The 15,227-nt window shown below is 43.9% G+C and overlaps 2 protein-coding genes across 2 annotated transcripts; one reads left to right on the top strand and one right to left on the bottom strand.

Moving 5' to 3' along the window:
• Positions 1–1,759: 1,759 nt before the first annotated feature.
• On the bottom strand, positions 1,760–2,716 carry LOC137144890 (olfactory receptor 10A2-like). The gene has a single exon (XM_067535373.1). The coding sequence runs from the start codon at positions 2,714–2,716 to the stop codon at positions 1,760–1,762; it is 957 nt and encodes a 318-aa protein (XP_067391474.1).
• Positions 2,717–11,985: 9,269 nt separating this feature from the next.
• Positions 11,986–14,476, top strand: LOC137144863 (olfactory receptor 2G3-like). Its single transcript, XM_067535349.1, has 2 exons — positions 11,986–12,069; positions 13,502–14,476. The coding sequence occupies exons 1-2, from the start codon at positions 11,986–11,988 to the stop codon at positions 14,474–14,476; spliced, it is 1,059 nt and encodes a 352-aa protein (XP_067391450.1).
• Positions 14,477–15,227: the final 751 nt, after the last annotated feature.

A 15,227-nucleotide genomic window follows, 5' to 3' on the forward strand; every position in this document is an offset into this window, starting at 1 on the left:
AAGGTCAGGGCTATTTAGATCAATAGGAAGCCAGAACAGTCAGCTTCTTGCAGTCTTGGGCCCTTTGCATGCAGTTGTGGGAGAAATTTTCTCTTTGCTAGGAAGTAGATTGTTACTTTTTCCTTGTTTGACCAAGTGGTCCTCCTGATGTATAAAAATTGGTTCTAGAGAACAGTGGGAAAGGGGAATTATGGGAGATGGTTACTCTTTCTGAGACTGTTGTTTTGCTTTTGCTGTTTTTGGGTAGAAGGTAAACACATAATATTGTAGTAGAAAGTGAGAACCTGAGACATGAGGCCTAGTATAACAGACCAGATATGAGGTGTGAGCTAAAGTAATAGGCCTGGTTTACACTGTCAGAGGTGTCGATGGGAGATACGCAAGCTACATACTGAAACTTGCATATCTCCGGTCAAATTACTAACATTCCCTTACTGCGGCGTCTCCACTGCACTGCATTGGTCGACGCAGCATTACTCTTGTCGGGGGGCCGGATTTACTGCATCAGCCGGAGAGCACTTCTGGGATTGACTGGGTGGGTCTCCACTGCCCGCTCAATTGATCCTGCTGTATCGATCCGTGGAACCCAATGCAGCACCCGCAGTGTAGACATACCCATAGGTAAGCCCCGCTTTATAAAGCAAAGTTAGCAGAAGTCTGGCCCTGAATTCTGGCAGACTAGGTACAGAGCACTTATGCAAGCAAATTCCAGAAAGGTACCAGAACATCTCAATAGCCCAAAGAGAACAAGGGCTTACTGACCACTTAGAATAATAATATGATGGATAGAGATGTTTTGACTGAACCATTCGGTACAAGACAAAGGTTGGTATCTTACCACGTCAGAGGGTGGCAACCACACATGTCAGAGGGGCAACACGCAACTTGTTTGTATCAGTGTATAAAAGAGGGTCTTAAAGGGAGTGTTTTTGTATGGCTGAGTGAGAAACGGAAAGTCCCGCCGTTTACTGAGTTGGTCCATTGTTACGGGCATACATGTATTAAGTGTACTTGTGGTACGTATAGGGCACTTTTCACCATGCTTCATCAGCAATAAATCTGGCCAGGTGCCTTCGTTACTAAAATAGGTCTCTGGTTTTATTGGGTAATCCAATTGTGGTTTGCTGTATTGGTTGTCTGTAGAGCTGGGACAGCATATACACTGAAGAACACACATGCAGCCAACAACTGACAACAAATATAAAAACATATAAACCCGGACTGGTTGAAATTTTCTATTATAGAGCATGTGCAACCTTAACTCTAATCCATTCTGTGATAAGGAATAGGTAGCCTTAATTCTGACTTCTTAGGAAATACAGTATGTGCAACCTTAACTCTTGACTCACGTTGCTAATAGAGAAGAGAGAGGAATGAGGAATAATGGATATAAAACTGAATATTTAGCCTTCCTGCTGGACATGGATGGATGCTGTGGTTCTCTCAGGCTTTCCAGGTTCCAGACTGACTCACAAAATCTGTGCAGCCACATTTCAACCCATAGGATCTCCTTGAATCTTGGGATGGAGTAAGTATTCATGGGAAAGAGAGACTTCCAGTGATGTATACAATGCTGCATCTCCAGAAATTAATCCATTCCCTCTTTCTGCCTCTCCTGCTTCATTTTCAATGGGTTCCAACACTATATAGTATTGTGAGGTGCTTAGATACCATGGGAAATGGGGCCAGATAAGATATATAGCCCTTAAGGTAAAAAAAATTGAGCTAGAGAAATTTACAAAAAATCAATTTCCTTTATTCAATGGTACCTTCTTCTCCCCACCATTCTCCAGAAGGCGCCCTTCACCTCTTTGTTCCTCAGGCTGTAGATGATGGGGTTTAGCATGGGCGTGATAACAGTGTAAAACAGAGAGAGGAACTTGTCTGTATTTGCAGAGTAGGATGAATTGGGCTTCAGATACATAATGCAAGCGGAGCCATAGAACAGCATTACCACCAGCAGGTGCGAGGAGCAGGTGGAGAAAGACTTCCTTCTGCCCTCCCCTGAGGGCATCCTCAGGATGGCGGAAATGATACAGACGTAGGACAAGAGGATCAGCACAAAGGGGAAGGTGACAAACAGCAGAGCTATCACGAAGACGGCCGTTTCATGGCGGGAGGTGTCCCCACAGGCCATCTTCAGCAGTGGGGGGATATCACAGAAGAAATGGTTAATGTCATGGGATCGGCAGAAGGGGAGGGTGAACACCATGCTGGTGTGACCAAAGGACATGAGGAGACCACTGAGCCAGGATCCGGCAGCCAGCCCAGTGGACACCTTCCTGCTCATAACCACTGGGTAATGCAGAGGCTTGCATACTGCCACATAGCGATCGTAGGCCATGGAGGCCAGGAGAAGACACTCTGAGCCACCAAGGAAAAAGGTGAAATAAGTTTGCACAGCACAGCTGATGAAAGAGATGGTCTGATCCCCAGAGAGCAGATTCCCAAGCATCTTGGGGACATTGACTGATGTATAGCAGATCTCCAGGAAGGACAGGTTTCTGAGGAAGAAATACATGGGGATGTGAAGGGCAGGGTCAGCCAGTGTGAGGACAATGATTAGAAGGTTTCCAGCTAAGGTGACTATGTAGGTGACCAGAAACACTGAAAAGAAGAAATGTTGCATTCTGGGGATGTTAGAAAAACCTAGGAGAATGAATCCAGTGACTGGCGTGATGTTTCTTCCCACTCTTATTTCTTGGCTATTTTTCATCCTGAAGAAGAAAAGGAAACAATAGTTTGTCACAGAATACTTTCCCCCACTGCACCATCCTCCACTGTCGTACAATTTCTCCAGGCAATCTGAGTCTTCCTGGGAATGTTAGGAAGCTAAGAATTTTGTCCTTTTACAATTTGCTGCAACTTCTGGCTCTAATTCCCTAATGCTCAATGCTCTGCTCCACTTCTTAGAACTCGAATGAATATGTCATAAAGTTTGAATTACTGGGTACCCCATGCTGGATCTTAGAGCAGTTCACCCGCAGTTCGGCGATGTGTGTTTTATGTGTCTTTTACCCATGAATGCTGTTGCCCCCAGTTTTGTGATTAAAAAGAGCTGACAAACGTTAAAACGAGGTCAATTTGGGATAGGCGCGGCAGTATCTTAATCAAATGACTCTAGATTTACAACTAGTTCTAATCTTGTCCCTCCAATTTTCAGGTGGGTCTGCCTATACATGTGGACTGTGGACTTTTTTTAAATTCATCCTTTAAACAGACAGCTCTGTGTAATGTTAACTTTACTGCAGTCCCATACGAGCAAAAGTGACCAGTGATTTTGTGTGACTCTTCACTCTGTCACGGTATCTTTGCAAATGTAATAGCTGGGGGTCTGAGTCACACTGAGTTTCTATAATTTCTGTGTAGGTCAAATGGGCCAGAATCATCTGATGTATCCTAAAAGTGGTGTGTAGAGTACAAGTAATCAAGGAGGATGTCTGAAAATCAAGCTAAATTGTACCAAATTGGTCATCCAAAAATGGAGGCAATCAGTATCTGCAGTAATTTGGGCCAGAGCAAATAGAACATGGATTATACAATGCACAGTAAGTGATATAAGTTAAAGGGCATTTACCACTGACCTGAATAGAAAAGGATGTGAATCAAATCCTTAACTGCAAAAAGCTCAAAATTTAAAATTTGGTCCTGTAATCAAGTTGGAATTTTTAAATGAGCTCTAAATCATACTGTCTCAATCTACACTTGAGATCCTACCACCTCCATATTTGAGGTGTCTGAAATTCAAATCCAACTTAAGATCAAAATTTTGTAACTGCACTCTGCCCTTTAAATGACTGAAAAAGGAGCAATTTTGTTATGGGAAAATGACCTGCTACTGTAGATCTTCTTCTTCTTTAGTTATATATTTATTAAGTACCAACAATGTGCTTGGTTCTGTGCAGAACTAAATGATCAATATATAAATCACTGGAAGAACAGCTCAAAAATACCAGCAAGCGAACTGACAGCAGATCTGTGCATGGAATGATCACATTTACCAACACTTCACTACAGTGATGTGTAAAGTCTTAGCAAATACAGATTTGGAGATCACAAACTAGAAGTGGAAACTGGGAGGCACAAGAAAGTTTAAACCCAGAGAATAATGATGAAAAATCGAAAAAATAATTGATTGACACAACACAAAAAAATTCCAAATTTTTCAGTGAAATGAAAGTCAAAAACTATCATTTGACGTCAAACAAAACATTTCATTTCACCCAAAATGAAACATTTCATTTAGTTTTTGACAGGTCTTCTTTACCATTTTTAAAACACAAAATGGAAGCCAAATTGGAAATTAAAAGCCATTTCAAAGTGAAAAATCAAAACGTGCCATGTGGAAAATGTCAAAACAAAATGTTTTCACTTCTCCAGGATTTTTTTTCAGCTACAACAATTTGCTGATTTCACCAGGAATTCATGAACTATTTTGCTTGCCCCAAATACACAGTTTTTAGTGGAAACAAGTTTCATCTAAAAAATAAAAAATTCACCCAGATCTGGCAGTGATTATACAGCCAATGTCACAGAAGAGAGATTGTGATGGAGAGACACTTTCATCTCCTATGCGCCAAGAGCAAGAGGTGGATTCCGCAAACTATCAAGAATAATAAAAAACGTCCTACCAAAAGCAAGGTGGAAAAAGTTTTCCCAAACTCTGGGAGAAAAGCAGAAACAACACCAATCCACCTACCCAGCCAGCAGTGGGTCCAAAGCAGATGATTATGCGAAACGCACACAGCAGATCATATTCTAAATCAAAGTAAATATTTATTTTTTTTCCCCCTTTTGAAAATTTAGATAAAAACAAAGACACTTTTTTTTCCAGAATAACCCTCCCCATATGCAACAGAGTAAATCTTTATGGGAGCGGGCGGATGAATAATCTCACTGCAGGCTTCTTGTGGTAGTAAGTACTGCCCTCTGAAGTAAGCGGTTGCAGGACTTGATGCTTAAATGCTCCTAAGTGGAATTAAACAATTGGAAGAAGAGCCACGCACTTAAAACTGGAGAGTTTCGTACTTACTGAAATGTGCGCATGTCTCTACACAATGCTCACCAACCAGCTGCAACAAGGAGCACTGCCTCCCAGCTGGAATGGAGGGCGGTGACCTCGGCTCACACTCTGAAAGATGCATGGCTCCATCAGGCAGGAGGGCAGATTTTATTATTTTTCTGCACTGTCCCCTCTGGGAGCTGATCTCCCAACCGTTCCGTAGCTCCATGGTGAGGATGATGATTTAGTCAGGGTTGGTGCTGCTTTGAGCAGGGGATTGGAGGAGATGACCTCCTGAGGTCCCTTCCAGCCCTCATCTTCTATGGTTCTATTATTTGTTTTGCAGTAGCACCTAGAAGCTGCAATCATGTACCATGCCTCCATTGTGCTAGACACTGTATAAACAAATAACAAAAAGCCAGTCCCTGCCCCAAAGCTCTTACAATCTCAGTAACGTGTGAGTATAAGATTGATCTACCGTGATTCCGTATGCAAGGGAACTCTCACAGTAGAGCTTGCATGTACCACTACTAAGTACCCATTGTTCATTCAACTTGCTTTTTAATCATTAACTATTCCTGATTGCCACAAAAAAAATGAGATCAGAACTCAGTTCGTTTTCTATGAAGTGCTAGGGATTGAGATAAGAACAGACCCCAAATCCCACTGCTGGTCAGTTTGGAAATGTGCAGATAACTTTGTTTGTCTTTTCAGGGGCCTTATTTTCTTTTCATTTAACCTACTGTAGAACAGTACATTGACTCCTTTGCTCCTGATTTACATCAGTGTGAAGGTGAAGGACGCCAAGATTAGGGTCCCATTGTGCTAGGTGCTGTAAAGATGCATAGGAAGAGATGCTTGCAGTCTTCAGAGGTTTAAAGCCTAAATATGCAAGATAGACACAGGTGGGGTGGGGGTTGGTGAAACAGAGGCCCAAAGAGGGGAAATGACTTGTTCCAAGGTCAGCCAGTAGGTGAGTGGTTGAGTCAAGAACAGAACCGCGTGTCCTACCTTCGAGCCACGCTATCTAGCGACCAGGAAAACGTTGATAGGCAGCATGGGGTGAGACACTGGACTCTCAGCATTTGGGGCTTGGTTCTGTTCAAAGCTCTACCACTGTATCCCTGTTATGCAGCTACATAAGATGGTTTTCCCCCTCATATATCTACACCCAGACCTCCTGTGAGAGGTATATAATATTGGCAGCAATCCCAATAGTCTCCCTTTGCCCACGTTCAGAGTGTAAACCTAACTAGCAACAGGGGTCACTACAAGGCCATCCCAAGAAGCTGGGTTTTTTGTGACTCAAATATAATTTTTAATCTGTTTTTTATGGTAGGTGATCTCATCTGATGATGTAACTGTCAATTCCACAACAAAAGATAAACTTCCCGAGTGTGGGAAATTGCAGAGTTAGGCCCTTAGCATTCAGGAAATGATGAAGCTGCACATTTCACGGCTCTCCTGTGCAAAGTAGCACAAGGCAGCCTGTTGGGAAAAATTTCCTAATGCATTTATTAAAGTTAACATTGACTCAGTTTCCAGACACGTATTCATTGATTGATCCAAAGGTCACACAGTTTTGATTACATCCAAAATGCAAATACAAGCTTGTACGCTAAGCACTGGAATGGGTTACCTAGGGAGGTGCTGGAATCTCCATCTTTAGAGGTTTTTAAGACCTGGCTTGACACAGCCCTGGTTGGGATGATTTAGTTGGGGTTGGTCCTGTTTTGAGTAGGGGTTAGGACTAGATGACCTCCTGGGGTCCCGTCCAACCCTAATCTTCTATGATTCTATTATTCTACCTCCTAGCAAAAATAGAGTTATAAGCATTGGGCAAGAACCCGTAACAGTATCAAGCGTGGGAGATCATTTCCAATCATGATGTGGGTCTGACAAAGAAACCTCCACAAACCTTGTCTTTTATACACTTTAAGAAAGAAGTGATGTCCTTGCTGGTGCTCGAAACTTTGCTAAATTCAGAAGAGGCAGTTAGGGCTGAATCCTGCCTTCTGCCCCAGTCCAGACAAGATTAATGACTGGGCTTCTCCCTTCAATGTTTTCTTCTTAACTTATTTTGCCATATTTCTTCCCAGCAACTGGACTAAGCAGTTCTTTTTAAACAAACCATTTAGAATTATTTATTTATTGCCCCTGGTACCCAATTAACCATGTTTGCTTTATTTTCATTACCTCAACCCAAACCTTAAATAAGATACTGCTGTATTTCATAGGTCACTACTAGATTAACACAAACAACTCTTGACTTTCCTCATGATATCTTTTTGATCACGTGCTTTTGGGGTCTATTGCTCATAGAATCATAGAAGATGAGGGTTGAAAGGGACCTCAGGAGGTCATCTAGTACAATCTCCTGCTCAAAGCAGGACCAATCCCAACTAAATCATCCCATCCAGGGCTATGTCAAGCCACACCTTAAAAATCTCTAAGGATGGAGATTCCATCACCTCCCTAGGTAACCCATTCTAGTGCTTCACCACCTTCCTAGTAAAAAAACTTTTTCTTAATATCCAAGTTAAACCTTCCCCACTGAAACCTGAAGATCATTGCTATTTGTTCTGTCATTTACTACCACTGAGAAAAGCCTATCTCTGGAACCCTCCATCAGGTAGTTAAAGCTGCTATTAAATCACAGAATCATAGAGTTGGAAGGGACCTCAGGAGGTCATCTAGTCCAACCCCCTGCTCAGAGCAGGACTAACCTCAGCTAAATAATCCCAGCCAGGGTTTTGTCAAGCCGCAGCTTAAAAACCTCTAAAGATGGAGATTCCACCACCTTCCTAGGTAACCCATTCCAGTGCTTCACCACCCTCCTAGTGACATTTTTTTTCCTAATGTCCAACCTAGACCTCTCCCACTGCAATTTGAGACTGTTGCTACTTGTTCCGTCATCTGCCACCACCGAGAACAGCCTAGCCCCATGCTTCCTGGAACCCCCTTTCAGGTAGTTAAAGGCTGCTATGAAATCCCCCCTCATTCTTCTCTTCTGCAGACTAAACAAACCTAGTTCCCTCATCCTCTCCTCATAAGTCCTGTGCTTCAGCCCCCTAATCATTTTGTTGCCCTCCGCTGAACTCTTTCCAATTTGTCAACATCCTTTCTGTAGTCAGGGGCCCAAAACTGGACACAATACCAAATGTGGCCTCACCAGTGCCGAATAGTGGGGAATAATCACTTCCCACGATCCACTGGCAATTCTCCTACTAATGCAGCCCAATATGCCGTTTGCCTTCTTGGCAGTAAGGGCATACTGCTGACTCATATCCAGCTTCTTATCCACTGTTACCCCCAGGTTTTTTTCTGCAGAACTGCTGCCTAGCCCGTCGGTCCCCAGTCTGTGGCAGTGCATGGGATTCTTCCGCCCTACGTGCAGGACTCCCATCAGATTTATTTTGGCCCAGTCCTCTAATTTGTCTAGATCACTCTGTTTCCTATCTTTGCCCTCCAGCATGTCTACCACTACCCCAGTTTAGTTTCATCTGACAACTTGCTGTGGGTGCAATCTACCCCATCCTCCAGATCATTAATGAAAGTGTTGAACAAAACTGGTCCCAGCACCAACCTCTGGGGCACTCCACTCATTACGGCTGCCAACTAGACATCGAGTCATTGATCACTAGCCATTGAGCCCGATGATCTAGCCAGCTTTCTATCTATCATATAGTCCATTCATCCAACCCATACTTCTTTAACTTGCTGATAAGAATATTGTAGGAGACCATATCAAAATTTTTGGTAAAGTCAAGGTATATCACATCCAGTGCTTTCCCCACATCATCAGGGGGAGGTGCTTGGAGAAACCATACTTTTCAGCAGCATAGGCTGGGAGTTTTCAGATGGCTCTAAGACCCTGTCTACTCTTACCTCCGAGATTCGGCAGCAATCGACAGGAGTTACGCAAGCTATGCAAAAAACTTGCGTAACTCCCATCAACTGCTGTACTTCCCCTCTGCATGGCGTCTTCACTGCACTGCGCAGACGGAAACCGCGTTCTCATTGAGGCAGCGCTACGCCACTTGTGAAGATGGTCTTAGTACGTCGATTTCTGGATCTACTGAGCGGGCCTTCACTGACCGCTTAGTTGATCCAGAGAAATCGATCTGACAGCGGCGACTTTGCACAAACAGCATACCGAGGTCACCTTTGATAGACCAAGAGCTGTACATACTCAACATTGACATTGTCGCACTTCAGGAAACAAGACTTGCAGATGCTGATTCTCTCTAAGAGGCCAATTATGCCTTCTTTTGGAATGGTAAAAGCAGTGAAGAAAATCATCTGCATGGTGTCGGTTTTGCTGTGAGAAGTAAGTGGGCAAAGCTCCTTGAAACACCCATTGGGAAGTCAGAATGCATTACCTCACTTAAATTTCAGATGATCATCAGCTTTGTGAACATCATTAGCCCTTATGCACCAACATCAAATCTAGCCCCGAGGAGAAGGATTTATTTTACGACTCTTTGTATCAAGTCGTCAAAAGAATACCATCCACTGAGCAACTTTTCCTCCTCGGTGTCTTCAGTGCAAGAGTCGGCGTAGACAACAACTCACATCCAGATTTCTTAGGACATTTTGGCATTGGCAAGATGAATGAGAATAGCCAATGACTTCTTGTATTCTGCACCGAAAATCAAATGTGAATTACCAATTCATATTCTGCAGGAAAAGATTGCCACAGAGTGTCATGGCGACATCCACAATCAGTCCACTGACACCAATTAGACCTTGTGATCATCAGGAGGAAAGATCTACCCTCAGTGTCACCACATCTAACTTTCAGAAAAAACACTGAGGTCCACAAAGCCTGAGTTAGGTGCTCGGGGTCCCTAGACAATGAACAGGGAAGTAGGCCTCGTAGAATAGGACACACCACAGCCAGACTGCCAGCCGGGGAGCCCCTAAGCTCACCAGTGGAAGGTACTGAGCAGAGGGGGTGTCCTAAGTCCCACGGCTCTGAGAGAGCTCTGCTTGGGGTTTACAGCTGGGACCCTCGACTGGGGTTTGACCACATTTTAACAGACAGTGGCTGGGAGGGAAAAGAAAACAAGCACTGTTGTAATTTCAGCCGGGGTGTCAGGGTGCTCCCCTGGGACGTGGGAGACCAAGGGTTGCAGTTCCCCACCCACTTTGCATCTGAAGGGCGGCAGAGATTTGAATTCATATCTGCCAGTTCTCAGGTAAACGCTGGGGAGGGATGTTCTGGTACAGGGAGTCTGTCCTTCTCTCCTGCTGAAGCTGTTGAGTTGATATGCAATGAAAGAATCCTTGGGTGAGACAGAGCCATTATGAGAGTGACTGTATAGCCTGGTGATTAGAGCACATATGTGAGAAAGCCGAGATCCCCTCCTACTGCTCTAGTCTTCGTGAATCCAGCCCTACATATGTTATAGGGTGTGTCTACATGGCCAAGAAACACTCAGGGCATGAGTGTTAGAGCCCAGGACAATTGACTCATGGTCACTGGGCTTACTACTGTGCTGATGTTTCTGTTCAGAGTGAAGCCAGGGTCCAAGAGCCTCCCCTCTTGCTGGGTTTCAAACCCCGGGGTCCAGCCCACGTGGGAACATCTGCACGGCTGCTCTTATCCCCGCAGCCCATGCCAAGTCAACTGACCCAGGCTCTGGGACTCAGCACGGCAGGTTTTTTCTTTGCAGTGTAGACACAGCGTACGTGCCATTTGTGCTCTTCAAATTCTCCCCTTAGATCAAGTGATCACTATCGGAGTGTGGAATGCTTTCCCTTAATCCCTTCAGTCGTCATCCCCAGGGTAACAGAACAGTGACTTTCCTTGCTATGCTGCATAAAGTTAACGGTGCATGTATCACCGGATCTTTGCACAAAAAAACCCAGCAACAGACATCATGCAATAGACTTGAAAGCTGTTCCCCTCGGTGTCTCCCTGTGCTGTAACTCATCATCTGAGCTGCCTGAATTGTTACCTTCCCCTGATGAATATTCAAAGACGTATATTTAAAGGATTTTCCCTTTGGTGTCATTAAAGAGACCTGAAGGTATATTCTGCTTGCACGAGCTGCCTTCAGTAAAAGAGTGAGATGCTGACCCTCTTGGAAACTGAGAAGGTAGGTGAAAAATATCTCCAATACATCACTAAACATAGCTCTAAGTTAAAAAGAGCCGCCGTGTCTGGTTCAAAGCACTTCATGGAAATTCCTTGGCCAGATATTTAGATCCCATAAATTAACCTTATTATGGGAAAGGATTATTAGCAGAAAACTGAATATTGAGATTTTCCACAGGTATATCTATCTCTATGTTTTTTGTCCATATCTGTCTACCTATCTACCACCATTCATTAACCCTCCTCTCTCGATATAAATATATTAATAATGGCAGATATCTATGGAGAGGTGGATAGATTGATGAGTGAATGGAGAGGTAGAGAAACAATATTAAGAATGCTGGGGCGGACAGATAGAATCTTTTGGCTTCTAAGTTCATGCAACAAAATATATAAAATTTCATTTTCCTTCTGAAATCCATCCCGTAATAATATGAAACTATAGGACCAGTATGCCTAACTGGGTAAATTACAAAAACATATTGCATCTATATTATCAAAAATGAAGTCATCAGTTATAGTAATTCATATTCAAGCAATGTGATTTAACCACTTTCTAGATTAGTCTAATGTGTTCAATATGTTATCTTAAAGTCGTGATCTATCTATCTATCTATCTATCTATCTATCTATCTCAATTGTGAGATCAGTGTAATTGACAGTAAAATCATCCCCTTGCATTGCTTTCTTGCCATTAGTGTGACAAGCAAACACCTTTTTGCTACATGTGTACAATTAGGTAATTCTCAGCCCACATCATAAAAGCAGGTAGCTGCAACCAGAGGAGTAAATTTTACCAAATGCACTGGATTTTCTGCATGACTTTAGCAAACTAATGCAAGAAACTGGTGCCCATCAGTATTCTTTGTGTCACACAAATATGACAAACTTTGAACCAGAATACGATGTAAGGAATAGCAGTGTCATTTTGATTGATATCCGATTCTTGACCATTTTTTCCACGGTGAGCAAAATACCCACTGACTTCAGTGCTGTAGGGTCATAATTTTTTCGATATCATGACCAATAATGGGGTTTCCAGTTTGCAGTAGCTCTCCGGGTCAAATTCTTGTCAGAATGTTTTCTGTCTTCCTCAGATATAAAACTCAGGCCAGCTGAGGTGAAGTCAGTTGATAACAAATACTGCACGGGGGGCTGTGGATAGAGATGGTCGTTTTTTTAGAATTCAGAATTTAAATTTGGGACTAATATCAACTTTCAAAAACATTTTACAAAAATCAAGCTGAATCAAGAGAGACAATTCTTCTTGAGATGTCCTCGCCTTTAGAACTCATTACCCACACTTGGGACTCCATTCTGACGTCAGTGGGGCTATTCCGGTACTTGAAGGTTGTGTGTGTTTGATAGGTCAGGGCCTGGATTTTCAGCATCGTGCCAGATTAAGCTCTTGGTCACATCTTTAGGCCCCCTGCCAGAGGCAAATCTATTTTCCCAAGACAGTGGAGTGTGTGCTGAGTGATGAAAGGCGATGAAAATGAAGGAGGGAGTTGGCCATCAAGGTTGTATATGCGGAGCATTGTCAGTTCTTTAGCCCTCTGCATCATTAGTGTAAATGGTGTGGGTGATGACAGGCTATAGAATAAGTAGATATTTGTGTGTGTTTTGTCTTTAACATTTATCAAAAGTGCCTAGACTGCTGAAGAGATCTTCTTTGAGGAATTATAATCTGAGCTCCTATTTACTTAGACAATTTATAGGTGAACAATCCCAGAACTTTCTTTGTGTGCCACCCCTTCCACAATTTGTGAAAGAAAATAAGTCTGAATTCTTCTCTTCCTCCTCCTCTTTTTCCTCCTTTTTTATTTTCTTCTTCCATCTATACAGCTGTGGTTCTCAGATTGTAATCTGTACATTATTTGGTGGGTCATGCAGAAGCTTGACCGAGTGTATAATTGTTGTTAGTATTTTTTATAACCCTGACAATTCAATCAATGATTCAAATAATGATATTTATATTATTCTATGATTCTATATCCATGTGATTAAAAGCTCAGTAGGAATTCAAAAACCATTAGACATGGATATGCACAATGAGAACACCCCATTTACAACAGGTAGATCCAGAGTGGAAATAAGGACAGACCCCACATCTTTCCATTGATTTCATTTGTGATATTTGTGATTGGTTAGAGTCCGTAAATCCATAAATGTTTCAGTGTATGAGCCAAATGCTAACTCATGGGTAGGTTAGGAAGAAATTTCCCTCTGAACAGATTATTTCATGATTTTCTGCCTTAGAGTTTATTACACTTTCCTCTGAAGTGTCTGGTGCAAGCCACTGTCAAAGGCTGGATGCGGGATTAGATGGACTTTGGTTCTAATCCAGTCTGGCGGTATGACCACACCTCTGCACTCATTGTTTGTTATCTCTGCAGGTGAAGAATCCTGTGCATGTGGGAGATAAAAACCAAACCACTGAGTTTGTCTTTGTGATCATTTCCAACCATCCCAGGCTACAGGCCTTGCTCTTCACAGTGATTTTAATTTTATACATTACATCTCTGATGGGGAATATCCTCATTGGCATAATAATTAAGATCAACCCTGCCCTTCACGTCCCCATGTACTATTTCATCTCCAATCTGTCTTTGGTCGATATCTGCTACACCTCTGTCACCATCCCCAAGATGCTGGCGATCCTGCTTTCAGAGGACAGAACCATCTCATTCACTGCCTGTGCTGCTCAACTTTATTTCCTTATTGCCCTGGGTCCAACTGAATGCTTCCTTCTTGCCGCCATGGCGTACGACCGCTTCACAGCCATCTGCAATCCCTTGCGCTATATCTCTGTCATGAACAAGCAACGGTGCGTCCAGCTGGTGGCCAGCTCATGGGTCAGTGGTTTGCTGCTCTCCTTGGGTCAGACCTTACTGATAGTCACCCAGACCTTCTGTGAGGACAACCGGATCAACCATTTCTTCTGTGACGTGACTCCCCTCTTGAGCCTGGCCTGCGGAGACACCTCCAGGAATGAGATCGCTTTATTCGCTGCCGGCTTCTTAATCATGATCATCCCTTCTACGCTGATCCTCGTGTCTTACAGTAAAATCATTTGCACCATCCTGAAAATCACATCAGCCCAGCAGAGACACAAAGCGTTCTCCACCTGTTCGTCCCACCTCATTGTCATCGTGCTGTTCTATGGCTCTGCCACTGCCATGTATCTGCGACCCACATCCAGCTACGCCCCCGAAAGGGATAAATTCCTGGCCCTCTTTTACTCTGTGGTGACCCCAACACTGAACCCCATCATCTACAGCCTGAGAAGCAAAGATATCAAGAAAGCCCTGAGGAGTCTGATATTTCAAAAGTCTTTAACCTCAAACTGCAAGCAACCAGCCACTGCTTAGCTGGGGCCTGATTCTGATGTCAGGTATTTTGATTGAACACTGCTGTGGTGAGGTTTCTTTATTCTGCAGAAGAGAAGAATGAGGGGGGATTTGATAGCAGCCTTTAACTACCTGAAAGGGGGTTCCAGGAAGGATGGAGCTAGGCTGTTCTCAGTGGTGGCAGATGACAGAACAAGGAGCAATGGTCTCAAGTTGCAGTGGGGGAGGTCTAGGTTGGATATTAGGAAAACCTTTTTCACTAGGAGGGTGGTGAAGCACTGGAATGGGTCACCTAGGGAGGTGGTGGAGTCTCCATTCTCAGAGGTTTTTAAGGCCCGGCTTGACAAAGCCCTGGCTGGGATGATTTAGTTGGGGTTGGTCCTTCTTTGAGGAGGAGAAGGGCCTGGCGGTGGGGGGCATCTATGTCCCTCTAGAGGACCTGGGCGTATGGGTGGTGGTCACCTCTGTCCCACCCTTCCTCCCCAATGCCGACTGTCTGCCACTCCTCTCTACCCTGGGGAAGTCCCTGTCCATCATCAGCCTCATTCCATTAGCTGCAAGGACCCTGCCCTCTGCCATGTCCTGTCTTTCCACCAGCAGGTGCAGCTCCAGCTGCTGCTGGTGGCGCGTGTTGGGGAGACACTCAAGGGGTTGTTTCTGGTGCCCTACCAAGGGGCCCAGTACTGGGTCCCCTATTCCATGGGGGAGAATTGGTGCTAACTCTGCTGGGCGATGGGGCACATCCGGGGGTACTGCCTCCTGGCCCGGCATG

The sequence above is a fragment of the Emydura macquarii genome, unplaced genomic scaffold (assembly GCF_026122565.2).
Source record: "Emydura macquarii macquarii isolate MOO-44397 ecotype Brisbane River unplaced genomic scaffold, CSIRO-AGI_Emac_v2 contig_3487, whole genome shotgun sequence".
Classification (NCBI taxonomy): Eukaryota; Metazoa; Chordata; order Testudines; family Chelidae; genus Emydura; species Emydura macquarii.